This window comes from Myotis brandtii, unplaced genomic scaffold (genome assembly GCF_000412655.1).
Source record: "Myotis brandtii unplaced genomic scaffold, ASM41265v1 scaffold45, whole genome shotgun sequence".
Taxonomy (NCBI): domain Eukaryota; kingdom Metazoa; phylum Chordata; class Mammalia; order Chiroptera; family Vespertilionidae; genus Myotis; species Myotis brandtii.
The window spans coordinates 7,776,944-7,794,746 of record NW_005367209.1 but is presented as its reverse complement, the minus strand read 5'-3'; the positions used below and the strand labels follow the sequence as shown (position 1 = coordinate 7,794,746).

Genomic DNA, 17,803 nt, shown 5'->3' with positions numbered 1-17,803 from the left:
CCAGGAGGACTAGAGTCAGGCCCATGTCTCTGGAATCTGGAGGAGCTTCTGCAAGTGACCTACCCAGTGGTTTCCCTAAAGTTCCTGGGAAGCCCCACACAGGAAGGACTCCTTGCCCACCACACGCCACAAGCCAGCCCATTAGGGGGAAGTGCTCACAGTGGCTGTTAGGGAAATCCCAACCCTTCCTCTAGAGCAGTGGTTCTCAACCTTCCTCATGCCGCGACCCTTTAATACAGTTCCTCATGTTGTGGTGACCCCCAACCATAACATTATTTTTGTTGCTACTTCATAACTGTAATTTTGCTACTGTTATGAATCGTAATGTAAATATCTGATATGCAGGATGTATTTTCATTGTTACAAATTGAACATAATTAAAGCATAGTGATTAATCACAAAAACAATATGTAATTATATATGTGTTTTCTGATGGTCTTAGGCGACCCCTGTGAAAGGGTCGTTCGACCCCCCAAGGGGTCGCGACCCACAGGTTGAGAACCGCTGATCTAGAGCCTCATCCCTGGGCACCATGTCACTCCTGGCACACCTGAGCTCATTCCTGGGGGCTTAGGCATCCGCGACCGGGTGTTCCAGAGGAGGAGTGGCGGTTTGGAGAGCTGTAGACATGGGTGCGGGCCACCCATACCTGGGTGGTGGGTCTGTACATGCAGAGCCCAGCTCTCAGACATACGCTCCAGTGACAGTGACAACTAGCACTCGCACAGCCCTTCTGATGTGCCAGGCACTGTTCTTACCACAGACTTCTGCAGTGGTATTATTAAACCCATTTTACAGATGAGGAAACTGAGGCACGGCTAAGTTGTAAAACTTGCTCAGGGCCTCACAACTGGCAAGGGGTGGGGCCAGGATTCAAACCTTGGCCGTGGGACTCTAGGGACCACACTGCACATCACTTCCACCCTAATGAGATGCCCCTTCTCCCTCATTGGTCCCTGGAAGGATCCGCCCATCCTCTACCTCAATACAGTGAGATATCTTCATTTCTATTCTACCAGTTACCATTCCTGTCACCGTAAGGAGTCACCCAATCTCCTTAGTGTAAAATGAGGGTGATCAGTCATTGGACTCCCTGGGACATCTCATGTCCTAGTACTTTGCAACCCATCAGCCTCCATTCAGATGTCAGATGCTGAGCTGCAGCCTTCCCACTGCTACCCGCTCACCTGAAAACCCACTGCCTGCCCAGGCCCCAAGCATTAACCCAGCAGCGAGAATGGCTGCATTGTGGCAGCCTCCAGCCTCCTGACACGAGGTGCAGAGCACATTTGAGTGTGCATGTTGCTTTTTAATTACAATTTTGCAGTGAAATTCGAGTCAAATGGTGGCTGAACCCCAGTGGCTTCTCTGTGGGATGCCCCATATCACAGGTTTAAAAATCTCTGAACCAGATGGACTCTTTCTTTCTCCCAGGATCTTCTTTGGGAAAGGTGACACGAAAATAAATGAACGTCCAGCCCAGTCCTGTGAGTCAGAGAGCTGAGATCCAAACTCAGAGAGAAAGGACCCATCCCGGCCCACACAGCGAGCGAGCTGGTGGCAGAAGTGGGATTCACACCTGCTCCCCAGCTCACAGCCCCGCTGGAATCTGTTCTCCAGCAGGGAGAGGCCACGGCTGGGACCGAGCCTTGATGCAGGGTCTAGGCAGGAGTGTGGTGAAGTCCAGACCAGGGCTAGGGCAGGTGGCCCCTCCAGGCTGAAGGCTGCTTTGGGATCTGACCTTTGGCAATTCCCAGAGGTGAGAAAGCAGGACGGCTCAGCTCCTGGCTTTCCCCAATGAGAGATAATGGGCCCCCCACTGGGGTGAGCACGGGGTTTCCTATGGTTGAGAGGATATGATTTCAACAATTTCTCCCAGTGTCACTGGAGGAAAACGTTTGCCCCCCCCCACTCCCCCCCCCAAAAAAAATAAAATAAAAAACAAAGTATGTTTCTAGGTTAAATAACTGGCTTTTGTTTCTTTTCTCTTGCAGCCAAGGGCTCCACTTCTTCTACAAGGTGAGTGCATCTCTGGGCTACCATGCTTTTGCAATTGTTACTTAGCTGTTTGACAGCCCCAAACCGGAAAAGCAGAATCCACACCCACTGACCCCCAGCTCTGCCAGTCAACCTTCCTGTCTCTGCTTTGGAAGTGCCTGAGGCCAGGCCCATTTTAATTATTGACCCCAGGGGATCGGAGGGGACTTCCACAGACAACCAGACTCTTATGAAATCCTGTTTGGACTGTGGCAGAAGCACAGTCCAAACACACCACCCATATCCAAGTTGTATACTTTGCTCTTTCCTTCGTTCATTAAATATTTATTAAGTACTTTGGCATGGGTGGCCCTGGGGACGCCGGGTGAGTAAGGTAGAAAGCGTCTGTGCCATCCTGAAGCTCGCGCCCTGGTCAGAGGCTAAGGTGATGACATTGTGTCACAAATGGTGTCTTAGTTTGTTGATTCATCTTTTCAGTGATTCTTACTGAGTCCCTACTATGTGCCGGCTCAGTGCTGGGTGCTGGGGATATAGCAGTGAACAAAGATCGGTCCGGACTTGCTCTGGCCAGTGTTATTCAGTAGTTAGAGGGTCCAAGCTCTAACCACCGAAGGGTCATGGGTTCAATTCCTAGTCAAGGGCATGGACCTGGGTTGCAGGTTCGATCCCTGGCCCTGAAGGGGTGTGTGTGGGAGGCAACCAATCAATGTGTCTCTCTCACATCGGTGCCTCTCATTCTCTCTCTCTCTCTCTCCCTCTCTCTCTCTCTCCCTCCCTCCCTCCTTCCCTCCCTTCCACTCTTTAAAAATCAATGGGGGGAAAAGTATATATATATACACATATATACATATATATACACACATATATATACACATATATGTATGTGTGTGTGTATATGTGTATATATATATATATATATATATATATATATATAATGAAAAAATAATCAGTCCGGACCCAAATGGGGTTCACACACCAGTGAGAGAAGCCGGCAGTAAGCATAGAGGTAAATGATATGTAATGTCATGTGACAAATCAAACAGAGCAAAGGGATGGAGATTTAAGGCAGGTCTCTCTTAGGCAGGAGGAGGGGCCCCCTGAAGATGTGAGCAGGTTCTGAGCCAGGGAGCTATGAAGCAGAGGTGTGTGCAGGGTGAGACAGCGGGTGTGGCGAAGGCCCGAGGTGAGAGGTGACGGGAGGCCCAGAGGAGGCCTGTGCGCTGGGGCAGAGGAAGGAGAGGACGGGCAGGAGATGAGCTCAGGGAGATGCAGGCCCACAGGCTCTTAGCTGAGGCCCATGCAGCAGATGTGTTACTCATCCAGGCTTTCCAGCTCTAGGGAGGCCCCGACGTTCACCCAGCAGAACAGAAGCAGCACGCCACAATCTACTACCTGACTGTACCTGCTTGGAAATATAGGAACGTCTGTACTAAGAGCAGCAAATAAAAACTATAAATAGCTTCACGTTTAGGTCAGGTTTTGCCACCAAATGGGTTTTGCCAATACTTTGATTTTGTAGAGCTTTGTGGATTTCAGAATTACAGAGCAGGAACTGGGTCTGGAGGGGAGGCTAGTGGTCTAGGGCTGTGGCCACTAGGACCTGGGGTTTTACTCCCAGTGGAATGAGGAGCCATAGGAGGGAGGTGATCTGACTTGTTTAAGAAGTATCACCCTGAGTGTCGTGTGGGGACCCGGCCATGGGGGAGGAGTGTGGAGGCAGAGAGGCGACTTCTGCGGTGGTCCAAGCAGATGACGGTTGCCTTGACCATGGTGGTGGGATGGGATGGGAAATGGTAGATGCTGGATACTTTTGGAGGTTCAGCTCAGAGGACTTGCTGATGGATTGGATGTAGAGTCAAGGACGATTCCAAGGTTGGGGGCAGCGAGGGTGCTATGTGTGTGTGCACACCAAGTATACTCTTTTGCAAGGCCAAGACTCGGCTTCCATCCTTTGCCTAAAAGCCTTTAGTGGCTCTCATGGTTGTCAAGATAGTCCAGAGGCCCTCGAGTCCCTCATGGTCAGGCCCCTGCTGACACGGACAGTTTCACTTCTGGCCACGCCCCAGTGTTTCATTCTGTGGCTCAGCCAGGCCGCTCTCCCTTCTCTCCTCCCTCAGGCCTCACTCTCTCTGAGATGTGCTCCCCCACCCCTGCTCACTCACCACCCAGGGTCTCCACAATTCCAGGGGGCATCAGAGGGGGCTCTGTGAATGGCACCCCCTGGAGTTGTGCGACATGGAAGCTAGAATGGGCACCCCTCCCTTCACCCGGTTACCTCCTGCTCTTCCTCTGGGCTCAGTGAGGGCATCCTGACCCGCTCAAGCTGTCCCTGGCCTTGGCCCCAGATTGTAACCCATCCCTCCTGCCTCCTGAGGGCAGGTTCACTTCCCTCATGTTCGGTGCTGGCCATGGCAAATGGAATAGGTGCCCGGCAAAGATTTGTTCAATGAACAAGTGAATGAATGAATGAATGAATGAATGAATACCACCCTAACCCACTGCAGTGATCTCCATCTCCTCCTCGGAATCCCTAACCCCCCTCCTCCCCTCAGTGGCTTCACGGCCCCAAGTAGGAAAATATCTCTCTTTTTTGTTTTTATTGTTGTCATTATTTTGTATTTGTCTTGTTTTCCCAATTAGACAGTAAGTTCTGGGAGAAAAGGGCAATGCCAATAATAATAATGACAACCGCATCAGCAGCTAACATGTATTGAGCCCTCACTGGGCTCCAGGAACCGATCTATGCCTTTGCCGGTATTAGCCCAGAGGTGATTTTAATGATCACAAAAAACCCTATGATTTACTGTTATCCCATGTAATGGAGCAGTGGTTCTCAGACTCGGGTGTGTGGCGGATCCTCTGGAGGGCTTGTTAAAACATAGACTTCTGGCCCCGCCCCCAGAGTGGCTAATGCAGAATGTGTGTTTCTGACAAGTTCTCAGGTGGTGCTGCTGTTACTGCTCCCGAGCCAGACTTTGAGAACCCCCGTTTAGGAGGTTATTGTTGTCCCATGTGTGGGCGAGGAAGCTGGGGCTCAGAGAGGTCCTGTGACCTTCCCAAGTCCCACAGCTAGTGAATGCTGGCGCCGCGACTCCCTCCCCGTGTCTCCACGCCTAAGCTGACGCTCTTTGTCTGCGCCAGTGCTCTCGCTGCCTATTTCTTCTTCCCCAGAGAAGCCAGCCGTTTTCTGCCTGTTTTTTATTTTTCCATCAGGAGCCTACCCAGGGAGCCGGGAGATCGCTTGCTCCCTTTCATCTCTCTAAACCAAAGCAATAGCTAGCGAGCCGTAATGGTGGTTTCCCATGTAGCAGCCGCTTCCGCTGGGCTGGCTGGAATCAGACGCTTTCCAGAGGACGTTGGCGTGGGCAGCACTGCGCACCACGGGGAGGGTGCCACGGGGGATGCCGCCGCTTTGAGCTCAAAGCACCCCTCAGGCTGCAGAGCCGGTGGAGGGACTGGCGATATCCACCTTCCTGGGTGAGGAACGCACAGGCAGAACACTGTCTGTAATCTTTTCAGCTCCGACGGCAGAATGTGTCTGCTCTCTTAATTGGGCACTGGGGTTCATTCAGTTGGCCATTTGTTCACTTGTCAGACATTCACTGCGTTTATTCTTGGAATACATAGGGCTTCCCTGATTCTTTCATTTATTCATCTTATTGAGCCCAGCTCAGTGCCAGGCCTTAAGCTGGGAGATTGCAAAGGGGAGCAAAAATGACACTAAGGCCCAGTTTCATGGCACTTGGGACAGACATTGGTTGATTCATTCATTCATTCATTCATTCATTTATTCCTTAAATATTTACCGCGCCAGGCCTTAAGCTGGGAGATTGCAAAGGGGAGCAAAAGTGACACTAAGGCCCAGTTCCATGGCACTTTTGATCCAGTGGGACAGATGTTGATTGATTGAGTGATGGATTCATTCATTCATTCATTCATTCATTCCTCAAATATTTACCACATGCTAATGCCCCACCAGCCCATTACTGGGAGTCAGGGCTCCAGTGGTGAAACAGATGGGCCTAGTCCCTGCTCACATGGAGACCACGGTTTGGAAGCAGGTGATCAAACAAGCTGGAAGGTTAATACACAGCGCGATGCAGATGCTGACTAAATAAAATAAAGCTGGGCTCAGAGCCGAGTAGGAGGTGGGGTGTGGTGGGTGATCAGGGAAGGCTTCTCTGAGGAGGTGACATTTAGAGGATAGCCGGAGGATGGGAAGTCACGGGCCTGAGGTTATCTGGACAATAGTGGGCCCGGCAGAAGGAACAGCCAATGCCAAGAGCCCGAGGCGGGAGCAGTTGGAGACGTTCATGCATATGGAGAAGGCCAGGGCAGCTGGAGTGGAGTGAGCCAGGGGGAGAGAGATGGGAGATGGGGGGCAGGCCAAGCGGGCCTCGCCTGTCAGGATACTCACTGCAGGGCTGAGGGTTTTGAGCAGACACATGATACGACACAGCCAATGCCAAGAGCCCGAGGCGGGAGCAGTTGGAGATGTTCATGCATATGGAGAGGCCAGGGCAGCTGGAGTGGAGTGAGCCAGGGGGATAGAGACGGGAGATGGGGGGCAGGCCATTCGGGCCTCGCCTGTCAGGATACTCACTGCAGGGTTGATGGTTTTGAGCAGACACATGATACGACATCATGTATGCATTTTTACATGTGGAGAACGGTATGCAGGGTGTCGGGAAGGTAAGCAGGAACACGGAGGAGGCACCACGGGAATCTAGGGAGCTGGGAGGGTGGAGGTGATGGAGCGCTTGGGTTTGATGTGTATTTTGGGGGCCAAGTCAGCAAAGCTTATGCAGCTCAGACATGGGTTATAAGGAGGAGAGAGGAGACTCGGGATGGCTCCCACCTCTTTAGCCTGAGCACAGGGCTGAGTAATGGCAGCACCACTCACAGAGATAGGAGAGGCCAGAGAAGAGGCAGACACACGCACACAAAGGAAAATCTCTTCCAGTCTGAAGTACTGCTCCGAAAGAAAGGAACCCAGTGCTCCGAGAGAGGAGTTGGGGGATTCAGTGCAAGTTTCCCGGAGAAAGGACTGTTTGAAACAGGGATTGAGGGAAGAGAAGGCGTGAACTAGATGAGGCAAGGAGGACTATGTGCAAAGGCCCTGGGGCAGTCTGACTGGCATTCATTCCCAGTCACTTTTGAGCACCCGTACGGTAAGGACGCACGGCAGGCAGGCAGACAGGCAGACACATACACCAGACGGAACACACATAAGGAGGTTTGAAATTGTCATCAGGCTCAGCCCAGCCAGCCCGAGGACATGACACCACAGTTGAGTCTTGAATGATGCACAAGTTAACCATAAAAAAGTGGCTAAGAAGGTCATTCAAGGACGTTGCTATTGACACCTAAAGTGTGTCGTATCAAGTAGTCCTCTCGAAATATTTGGTGGGTGGATAGTGGAGAAATGAGGACAGGGGAATTAATGAGTCCTGAGGGCAGGGGGGGCAGTAGGGGCCAGGCCACATGGGGCTTATGAGCAGGGTGATGAGTTGGACTTGAACCAGAGACCTTGGGACCCCCCGAGGGTTGGAAGCAGGTGGGATGTGGATAGAGCTGCGTGACCCTTCATTCATTCATTCATTCATTTATTCCTTAAATATTTACCGCGTGCTAATGCCCCACCAGCCCATTACTGGGAGTCAGGGCTCCAGTGGTGAAACAGATGGGCCTAGTCCCTGCTCACATGGAGACCACAGTTCGGAAGCAGGTGATCAAACAAGCCGGGAAGTTAATACACAGCGCGATGCAGATGCTGACTAAATAAAATAAAGCTGGGCTCAGAGCCGAGTAGGAGGTGGGGTGTGGTGGGTGATCAGGGAAGGCTTCTCTGAGGAGGTGACATTTAGAGGATAGCCAGAGGATGGGAAGTCACGGGCCATGAGGTTATCTGGACAATAGTGGGCCCGGCAGAAGGAACAGCCAATGCCAAGAGCCCGAGGCGGGAGCAGTTGGAGATGTTCATGCATATGGAGAGGCCAGGGCAGCTGGAGTGGAGTGAGCCAGGGGGAGAGAGATGGGAGATGGGGGGCAGGCCAAGCGGGCCTCGCCTGTCAGGATACTCACTGCAGGGCTGAGGGTTTTGAGCAGACACATGATACGACACCATGTATGCATTTTTACATGTGGAGAACGGTATGCAGGGTGTCGGGAAGGTAAGCAGGAACACGGAGGAGGCACCACGGGAATCTAGGGAGCTGGGAGGGTGGAGGGGATGGAGGGCTGGGGTTTGATGTGTATTTTGGGGGCCAAGTCAGCAAAGCTTATGCAGCTCAGACATGGGTTATAAGGAGGAGAGAGGAGACTCGGGATGGCTCCCACCTCTTTAGCCTGAGCACAGGGCTGAGTAATGGCAGCACCACTCACAGAGATAGGAGAGGCCAGAGAAGAGGCAGACACACGCACACAAAGGAAAATCTCTTCCAGTCTGAAGTACTGCTCCGAAAGAAAGGAACCCAGTGTTCCGAGAGAGGAGTTGGGGGATTCAGTGCAAGTTTCCCGGAGAAAGGACTGTTTGAAACAGGGATTGAGGGAAGAGAAGGAGTGAACTAGATGAAGAGGCAAGGAGGACTATGTGCAAAGGCTCTGGGGCAGTCTGACTCGCATTCATTCCCAGTCACTTTTGAGCACCCGTACGGTAAGGACGCACGGCAGGCAGGCAGACAGACAGACACATACACCAGACGGGAACACACATAAGGAGGTTTGAAATTGTCATCAGGCTCAGCCCAGCCAGCCCGAGGACATGACACCACAGTTGAGTCTTGAATGATGCACAAGTTAACCATAAAAAAGTGGCTAAGAAGGTCATTCAAGGACGTTGCTATTGACACCTAAAGTGTGTCGTATCAAGTAGTCCTCTCGAAATATTTGGTGGGTGGATAGTGGAGAAATGAGGACAGGGGAATGAATGAGTCCTGAGGGGAGCAGTAGGGGCCAGACCACATGGGGCTTATGAGCAGGGTGATGAGTTGGACTTGAACCAGAGACCTTGGGACCCCCCGAGGGTTGGAAGCAGGTGGGATGTGGATAGAGCTGCGTGACCCTCCTTACCAGACGCTGTCCCTGCTCCTGGAGGGTCGTTTCTGTGGCCAGGTGGGGCCCATCATGCCCAGAACGGCTTTCTGAGCCAAGCACTCATGCTAAATCCATGACTAACCCCGCGGCCAAGCCCCATTGCTCGCTTCTGACATTATCCAGGCTAATCCCCAGAGTGTGGCCTGAGAATATATACCGCTCCTGCAGAACCAGTGGCTCTGACTTGCTCACCACCTTGACTGTGACCCTGCAGTGAGCCAGGCCATGGCCTCCAATTACAGAATCAAGCGCATGAATGGCTTCTTTGATTAACCAGGACACTTGATCCTTCCCTCTTCTTTTTTTTTAAATCCTCACTGGAGGATATTTTTTCCATTGATTTTAGAGAGTGGAAGGGAGGGGGGAAGGAGGAAGAGGAAAGGGAGAGAAACATGGATGTGAGAGACCCACATCGATTGGTTGCCCCCCGCACGTGCCCCAGCCAGGGTGAGGAACCTGCAACCAAGGTGCTTGCCCTTGACCAGAATCCAGCCTGTGGGCGCGCTAACCACTGAGAACACCAGCCCGGGCCCTCTTCTTTTCTGATGATAAAACCTAGATGTGTATGATATGGAACAGTGGGAGAATATGGGAAACTAAAGAGGAAAAAATGCCACCCAAAGACCACTGCTGTTAGCATTTTCCTGTTTCCTTCCAGTGTTATCCACACATTTTTCATAATTAAGATCATTCCACTGAGAATTTTGTTTTTTCACTTATCTTTTAATGTAATCATTCATAATTTAAAAACAGAAACTTCTTCATAAACCTTTTAAATCTTTATCAGCGAGTCTATCCTAATTTCCTTAGGCAGTCCCCCCTGGCAGAGCTGTTAGATGTGACTCCCTCCCCCACCCTGCTTGCACCAGTGCCTCTGTGCAGACAGCTTTTTTGATATTTTGAATCCCGCCCCCCCCCCGCCACCAAATGCAATTATGAATCCAAAGATGATGACACCTTCCAAGCTCTTGGTTTGCCTGACTAAGCTGCTTCCCAAAAGGGTTGCCTCAGTTTGCCCCTCCCACCAGCAATATATGAAAACTAGAGGCCCGGTGCACAAATTCATGCATGGGTGGGATCTGGCCGGCCCACCCCGATGGGGGCCCATTGGGCCAGGCTGACGGGGGACAGGGGCTGTGGGCAGCTGGCTGGCCGGCCCGCCCCTGATCTGGGTGTTGGGGGCCAATCAGGGCCTGGATCAGGCTGGTTGGCTGCCTCAGTGCACGTCATAGCCACTGGTCATTCTGGTCTTTCCACCATTCTGGTCACTGGGCTTTTATATATAGAGATGCCAGTTTCACCATATCTTCCCCAGCACCAAGTGTTATAATTTTCAGAGATCCTTACTGATAGAGTAGCTTTAAAAATTGCTTCAAATTCCTTTTTTTATGAGACAGACCATCTGTCCAAACATTTGATAAGCAGCTGTGTTTCTTTTGTGAACCACTCATCCATGTCCTCCACCCCATAGGAAGTGAACCTCAATGTTATTCTTATCAATTTACATGAGCGCTTGAGATAGGGAGGATATTTTTATCTGTGTGTCTCTTTCCTTTTTAGGCTGCATGAGCCCGAGAAGAACGCCAGAGAAATAACCCAGGTACAGTCCTTGGTGAGGTGCCCTTCCTGGGAAACTCGATGGTGTGATTTTCTTGCACCAGCCGGAGCGGCAGATTCACTTCTAAATTAAGACTCCTTTCCCAGGGCGGGAGGGAGGGTGCGGAGGGCGGAGGATCTTTACATTCCTTCCTCCCTTTCCCCTGGTTCTCTGCACGTTCTCGCCCTCCACTCCAGCCAGGATGTCTGCCTTCACCTCCTTGCCTCAGTGCCCCCACTGCACACCTCCAGGGGGCACCCTTCACAGTGCGCTCCATGTCAATGGAGTCAGGCCTTTGCCCAGGCCAGCCCCTCCAACAGGAGCACCCTGCCCGGTTCCTTCCTGGCTCCTCCTGCTGCCTCTCACACAGAGCAGCACGGCACTGCCAGAGCCTGTCTTTCTGATGGGAAGACCCTGTGCCATTAATTCCTCCAGCTGGCAGCGTCTCCTCATCATGGCTGAGGAGGTTTCGCGGGCAGCGCAGTTGGCGTGTTTCCGAGAAACCCAGCCTTGCTCCTTCCGGGCTGATGCTGTCAGCCCTTGGAGGCAAAGGGCTCCCCTGTGTCTTGTAACAAGACAGGCCCTGCCCTGAACCTGGAACGTGCGCGCGCCAGCTGTCCTTGACATTTCCCTGGCTGCTGTCATCATTGTAGATGTAATCTGTTGGAGACAATCAGGGCTGCTAACAGACATGATGTTTGTAGGCCAACATGTTGTGTCCTGCTCCCCGGCCCAGTGCGGCCCCCCAGTGCCCTGACCTTCTCTCCAGTCATTTTACCTCTGGAGTTCTTTCGGGAACCTTCCGGGGAGAGAATGATGGTAAAAAGAACTGAGCAAGGAAACCTGAACAAAATTCAGTCAGCAAAGACTTGCTGAGCACCTACTATGTGCCTCACCCTGGGCAGTGAGCTGGGCACTCACAAGCCAGTTCTGGTGGCGTTTGCAGCCTGGTGTTGGGATTCCTGGTGCCAGGTGCCAGCCCTTGCGAGGGTTGGGTTTCCTAGAGAGAAGTGTGAACGTGCAGGTTGGGACAGAGGAGCTGTGTGGTCAGACCACAGCTTTAGAACCCAACAGACTGGTTCTTCCCAGCTGTGACTTTGACCAAATGATTTAACCTCCCCAGGTCTCAGTTTGCTCACCTGTAAACTGGGTACATCATTCCGACCAGGCTGTGATAGGGCCTACATAAGGTGACCCAGGTGGTGGCATGTGCTGATGGCCGTCGGGAACCGAGATCTGTGGTGGTTATGCACCAACCAGAGTTACCTTGCCGGCAGCTCCTCCGGCCTCTGCAGCATGGGTGCCAGGCACAGAGGAAGCCAAGGTTACCATTCCTGATGGGTAATTTTAAGGCGCAGTTGCGAGTGATAAGATTAGCACATGGGAGATAGATGTTCAGGTTTGCTGGGTGGCTGATAATTGTGGCCATTATTGAACATGTGTGCTCATCCAGGGGGTGCCAGGCACCATTCTAAGAGCTTTCCCTGGTTGATCTCACAGGATCCTCCCAGCGATCCTGGCGATAGATATGATTATTATTCCCACTTTACAGATGGGGAAACTGAGGCCCAGGAAGGTGACGTGAATTGCCCAAAGCCTCTCAGCTAGAAAGAGCAGGAGCAGGATTCGAACTCCAGGCTTCTGACTGCAGAACCTTTACCACCCTCCCCACTGGTCTCATTCTCGCATGCCCTTCCTTGTCTCCCAGTGCCCAGCTGCACCCCGAGCGAGGCTGAAATTGTTGCCATTCACTCGTTCGTTCATTCAACACTAATCAAGCTTCCTCTGTGTCAGCCTTGGTTTCTGCATCAGAACAAATGCCTAATGAATATTTGTTGACTAAAAGAGTAAATGAATGCATGTCCCCTCCCCCTGGGGGATCAGCATGTACTCAGACCCCCCAGACAGACACAGCCCTGGGTGATGGGTGCTGTCAGGGAGAAACACGGGCTGAGGAAGCACATAGAAGGAGCCCTGGACCCAGCCAGGATGAAGCAACGCTTGTTCTTAAATGTGCAGGGTGGGTTGGAGTCATCACCAGGAGAAGGAGGGGGAAGGACTCCAGGCAGAGAGAGGAGTAGGACAAGGCAGGACAGAACGGTGGGAGGAGGTGACACTGAGTCAGCCTGGGAGGCGACCACAGTGGCATTTAGAAGATCCTCAGGCTGTGTGAGGAGGGAGGTGGATTGGAAGGGTGAGGCTGCTGGCAGGTAACCTTGGCCAGAGAGGAGCTGGGTGTGAACTACGGCTGAGTCAGTGGAGGAAACAGAAGCATCCAGACCTGGTGCTGACGAGTGGGTGAGAGGTAGGGGCTCCAGAGTGACCTTCTCTCCATCCCATTCAGACCCAGGACAACAATGACATCACATATGCAGACCTGAACCTGCCCAAGAGGAAGAAGTCGGCCCCCCGGGCCGCTGAGTCCAACAACCACACGGAATATGCCAGCATTCAGGCCGTCCGACCGCCCGCGCCTGAGGACACCCTTACCTATGCCGACCTGGACATGGTCCACCTCAACCGGGCCCCCAAGCAGCCAGCCCCCAAGCCCGAGCCATCTCACTCGGAGTATGCCAGCGTCCAGGTCCAGAGGAAGTGAACGGGGCCTCGGTCGTCTCTGGGCCTGTGCCCAGGAGCCTTCCTGTCCCCCGTGGGGCAGCCACCCCAGTTCCTGGAGGGCCGGGGTGGTGCAGGTCTTGGGACCCAAGGATGAGGCTGGATCTTGTCTCCCCAACCCGCTTGGCTCTCTAGCATTTCCAGGGTGGCCACAGCCCCCCCCACATTGCCACACATGGAGGCCGATGCTGCCAGACCAGCTGGGGAACCCACGTGGGAACTGGCCGGAGCTGCCAGGGGTCCAGGAATTCTCATGCCTCTCTCCATCAACCAAGGGTCTTGGCCACGGTCTTGGCGACTCTTGACAGCCTCCTAGATGCTTTGCAGCCTGATCTTCCAAGGTGAGGAGGGAGAAAACCTCACCTGCTCCTCCCACCACCACCACCACCATCCAGCTGGGGCTCTGGGAAAAGTTCTGTGTCGATTCAACTGCCCCATCCATGGAGAATCCAGAAAACAAATTCTGGGACCACATCCCGAGACTCGGTGAGGTTGCTGCCAACGGTCCTGCATCCCGGACTGACACGTCACAAGCCCTGGGGAGGAGGGGACCCGCCAGGGAATCCTCCACCACCACCAGGACTGAGTAACAAGACCCTCCTCCTCCTGCCCTCCGAGACTCCATGAGGACCAGCAACCTGACCGTCACGCTCCACCTGGACCCGCCTCGCCTTCTAGACCTGAGCTTGCTTCCTCCAGCTAGCACTAACTCAGCAACAGCTCGCTGTGGACGCCTGTAAATTATTGATAAATGTGAAACGTGCAATCTTGAAACTGAGGTGTAAGAAAAATTTGATCTGTGGTGTTTTGTTTTGTTTTGTTTTCTTAAAACAACGGCAGCATTATCTTGGCTCTTTGTCATGTGTTGAAGTACATGGTTGGGTCTTGTGCCGTCCAAGGTTTAGCAGTTGGTTCCTGGAGGGAATATCCTACAGCAGAAAACGAGTTCCTCCATGTCCCAGAGCCCCGAGGATGGGGAAGAAGGTTCCGTTCTGGCGGCTCCGTGGAGATGCTTAGCCTTCTTTCTCTCCAGGACTAAATTGGCCACGTTCTCAGCCAAGCCACGTGGCTGGTACTACTGCCTTCCTGCCCTGGGCGCGGTAAGTCGGAACCAGCCAGTGCTTCTGCAGGCTGCCTCCTCCACCCTGCGGTCTTGTCCGCACCTCATGCCTCAGTCTGCTCACCTGGACAGGGGAGAGGAAGGTGCCTTCCCTCCCCACCATTCCTCATAAGCACTTTAGGGCCATGCAGGGTAGGAAGCTGTGCCTGGCTTTCCCCCCACCCACCACCCCCCACCCCTTAGCGACCTCCCCCCATTCCAGCTCTCTGAACTGATCTCTGCAAGAGAAATCTTCCATTTCTGCTCTCAAACCCTATTGGGATCAAACTGGAATAAATCCAAGACAGACAAGCAGTCTGGGCAGCTGTAAGGCCAGGACTGACCCACCGTTCTGTCCCTCTATCTCGGGAGGTTGGGCAGAAGCTGTGAACCACTGTCCTCTGACCCCCTTCCCTCCCCCTCTTCCAATTCAGCAAGGGTGCCTGGCTGGGCCCAGGGCAAGCAAAAGGTACACGCTGTGTGTTCGGTCTCCACGTGTAACTGATCAGCTCTTAGAACTGAGACACTAATCCTCGCTGCTCCCCGCTCCGCCCCCGCCGGGGTCCGGAGGTTTGGTGCCCAAGGGATTGCTGCTCAGGCCAGCAGAGCAAGAGAGAAGCTGACCCATCCTGCCCGTCAGCGTGGCCTATGGATGGGACTCTGGGAGCTCAGCGCAGGCCCAGCTCTCTGGGGGACCGTGAGTTGGTGTGTTTGACATGATGGCATTCAGGAATGCGCTGAGCCAACAGGCCATGTGGGCAGCGTTGGCCCAACGAGCTAGCGATTCTCTGCGGCATCTGGGAGCGCAGCGTCCCAGCCACCTGCCTCGGACTGTTCCCAAATTCCAAAAGGTTGGCTTGTGAACCTTCGTCTCCCTGTCTTCTGCCCAGAGAAAACGCAGACACGCGGACACACACTCACGCGGAATCTCGAAAGAATGTTTCCTTGGTGCCATTTTAATTTAATTTAATTTAATTTTGAATTTTGGAAGGGGAGTGAGGGAAGGAGGCCAAGGGAGCCGTGTCGTTCTAGCTCCAGGCTGGCAGCCTGGAGATGCTCCTACCTTGTGTATCGAACCGCAGGAAAAGGAAGAGGTCGAGACAACAGTGCGGAAGGAGCGTGGTTTGGAGGGTTTATTTTAAGACTGCTGGGAAGGAAACAGGCCCCATTTTGTATATAGTTGCAACTTAAACTTTTTGGCTTGCAAAATATTTTTGTAATAAAGATTTCTGGGTAACAACGACCCCTCTGGGTGCTGCGTGTCTTTGTGCCTCTGAGAGTGTCCCCCTGCCCCCAGGAAGCCGGGAGAGGATCGCATGTGGGCTTGGGGCTTGGCAGTGATCGTGGCTTTGATCCTCTCTCTGGGGTTTTGAATAGACACAGAGACTTTGTGTCGGTGGCTCAGAGGGAGTCGGGATAAGGTTGTGCCCAAGACACCAGTATACTAGCAGAATTCTGACAAGACAACTGGGTTTGAATCCGGCTCTGCCACTTTGTAGCTGCAGGAATTCAAACCACTCACCTCTCTAAGACTCAGGTCAGTCCGCAGCACAGTGGGGACAACAGTACCCCCAGCCAGGGTTACTCTGGGGACTAAAGGGGGTCACGGGGTGCCAAACCCTATGCGTGGGACATGCAGTCCTTCAGAAGCATTGGGCCTTTTCTCCCATCACAACTGCACATTGAGGTCTGGTTACCCCTCACCACCCATGGGATCTTGGATAAGCAGAACCTCACTCCCTCCTCTACCGAATGCAGAAACCTAACGCTTGTCCTAGAATATCCTTGATGATTCACGTCAACTGCTAGTATACAGTAGGTGCTCGATAAATGTTAGCTTCCTTACCCCCTCCATTAGTATAGTAATAGTCTTAGTGGCAATTACATAATACTTCATGCTTCCTGAGAGTTGGCACTTTTCATTGATGCGTTCTTCTGAACCTCACAACTCGAAGTAGGTAATAGTCTTGACCGCATTTTATGAATAAGACACAGAGAGGCAATGTAACTTATACAGGGTCACCCAGCTGATGAGTGATGTTGCTGGGACTCAAACTCCAGCTTTCTGACTTCGGTGCCCAACATCTAACCTCTGAGCTAATACCAATACATCATGTATTATTACTATGTAGTATGGTAAGTAATATGCCAAGTGCTTTATAGTTATTAACTCATCTAATCCCCCCAACCACCATGTGAGGTAGGAACTCTTGTTACCCATATTTTACAGATGAGTAAACCGAGGCACAGAGAAGTTAGGTCATTTCCCCAGTGTCCCATAGCAGAGCCAGGGTCTGAGCCCGAGGAGTCTGGCTCTTCCCCGCTGCCTCCTTTAAATCTCATCACTGTCAGCAGTGCTCATGCCCATTTTGCAGAGGAGAGTTGAGGCTCAGGACATGCACGTGACCTGACCACGCCCTGACCAATCCCCTACAAGGAATCTTTAATTGAGCTGGGACTTGCACTCAGATCCATAAAAGCTCCCGGGACCATCCCTGAGCCCTTGGCCTGGTCCAGGTGAGCGGGCACCTGAGGCAAAGAGCCTCCTGCAGAGCCCAGAGGTCACCTGCCTCACAGGCCAGGACCTTGGCTGGGATGGAGACTCGGCTCTGAAATCTGGGTGCTGCTGTGGGGATGAGGTGTTCAGGCCTGAATCCAGGCTGAGTGGGCGGGGAGCGCCTTCTGTTTCCTGGGAAGGTGGGGGAGGAAGGACCGTGTGTCCAGGCAAGGAGACTCAGGGAATGTATTTCATGCAGCACCTGGGCCTGGCTTCTCCACAGCTCACATCTCCAGGGCCGCAGGTTGGCAGGCAAATGAGAGTTGCCAGGAGCCAAGTGACCCTCTTGCTGCCCGCCAGGAAGTCAGTCAGGCCCTTGGCATTTACCAGGCACCTCCTCCGGGTTCTTCATTCTGCAAAGGAGAGTGATTGGAACCCCCACTCCATGGGGACCCAGAAGCCCTGCCCACTTTACACGATAATCCGAAAAGTCTCTGTCCCTCCTCAAGATTCTAATGCCCAACTATCAACCCCCTGTGTCTTCTAGCAGAGTCCCACCAGTTAAACGTGGATCAAGTTTATTTTAGTTTTACATAAGCACCGACTACGTATCAACAGTCTCATAAATTCTGTACAAATAATCCTATATAATAAAGGCTAATATGTAAATCTCATCACTGTCAGCAGTGCTCATGCCCATTTTGCAGAGGAGAGTTGAGGCTCAGGACATGCACGTGACCTGACCACGCCCTGACCAATCCCCTACAAGGAATCTTTAATTGAGCTGGGACTTGCACTCAGATCCATAAAAGCTCCCGGGACCATCCCTGAGCCCTTGGCCTGGTCCAGGTGAGTGGGCACCTGAGGCAAAGAGCCTCCTGCAGAGCCCAGAGGTCACCTG

The 17,803-nt window shown here is 52.7% G+C and overlaps 1 protein-coding gene across 1 annotated transcript in view; it reads left to right on the top strand.

Annotated features, from left to right (window-relative positions):
• Positions 1 to 15,648, top strand: part of SIRPA (signal-regulatory protein alpha) — a gene marked incomplete at its 5' end in the record, with an annotated part of 47,647 nt that extends 31,999 nt beyond the window's left edge. Inside the window, 3 exons of the mRNA XM_014546534.1 lie at positions 1,995 to 2,019; positions 10,654 to 10,693; positions 13,035 to 15,648. Of these exons, the coding sequence (XP_014402020.1) occupies positions 1,995 to 2,019; positions 10,654 to 10,693; positions 13,035 to 13,289 (320 nt within the window). The remainder of the gene's footprint in view (positions 1 to 1,994; positions 2,020 to 10,653; positions 10,694 to 13,034) is intronic.
• Positions 15,649 to 17,803: the final 2,155 nt, after the last annotated feature.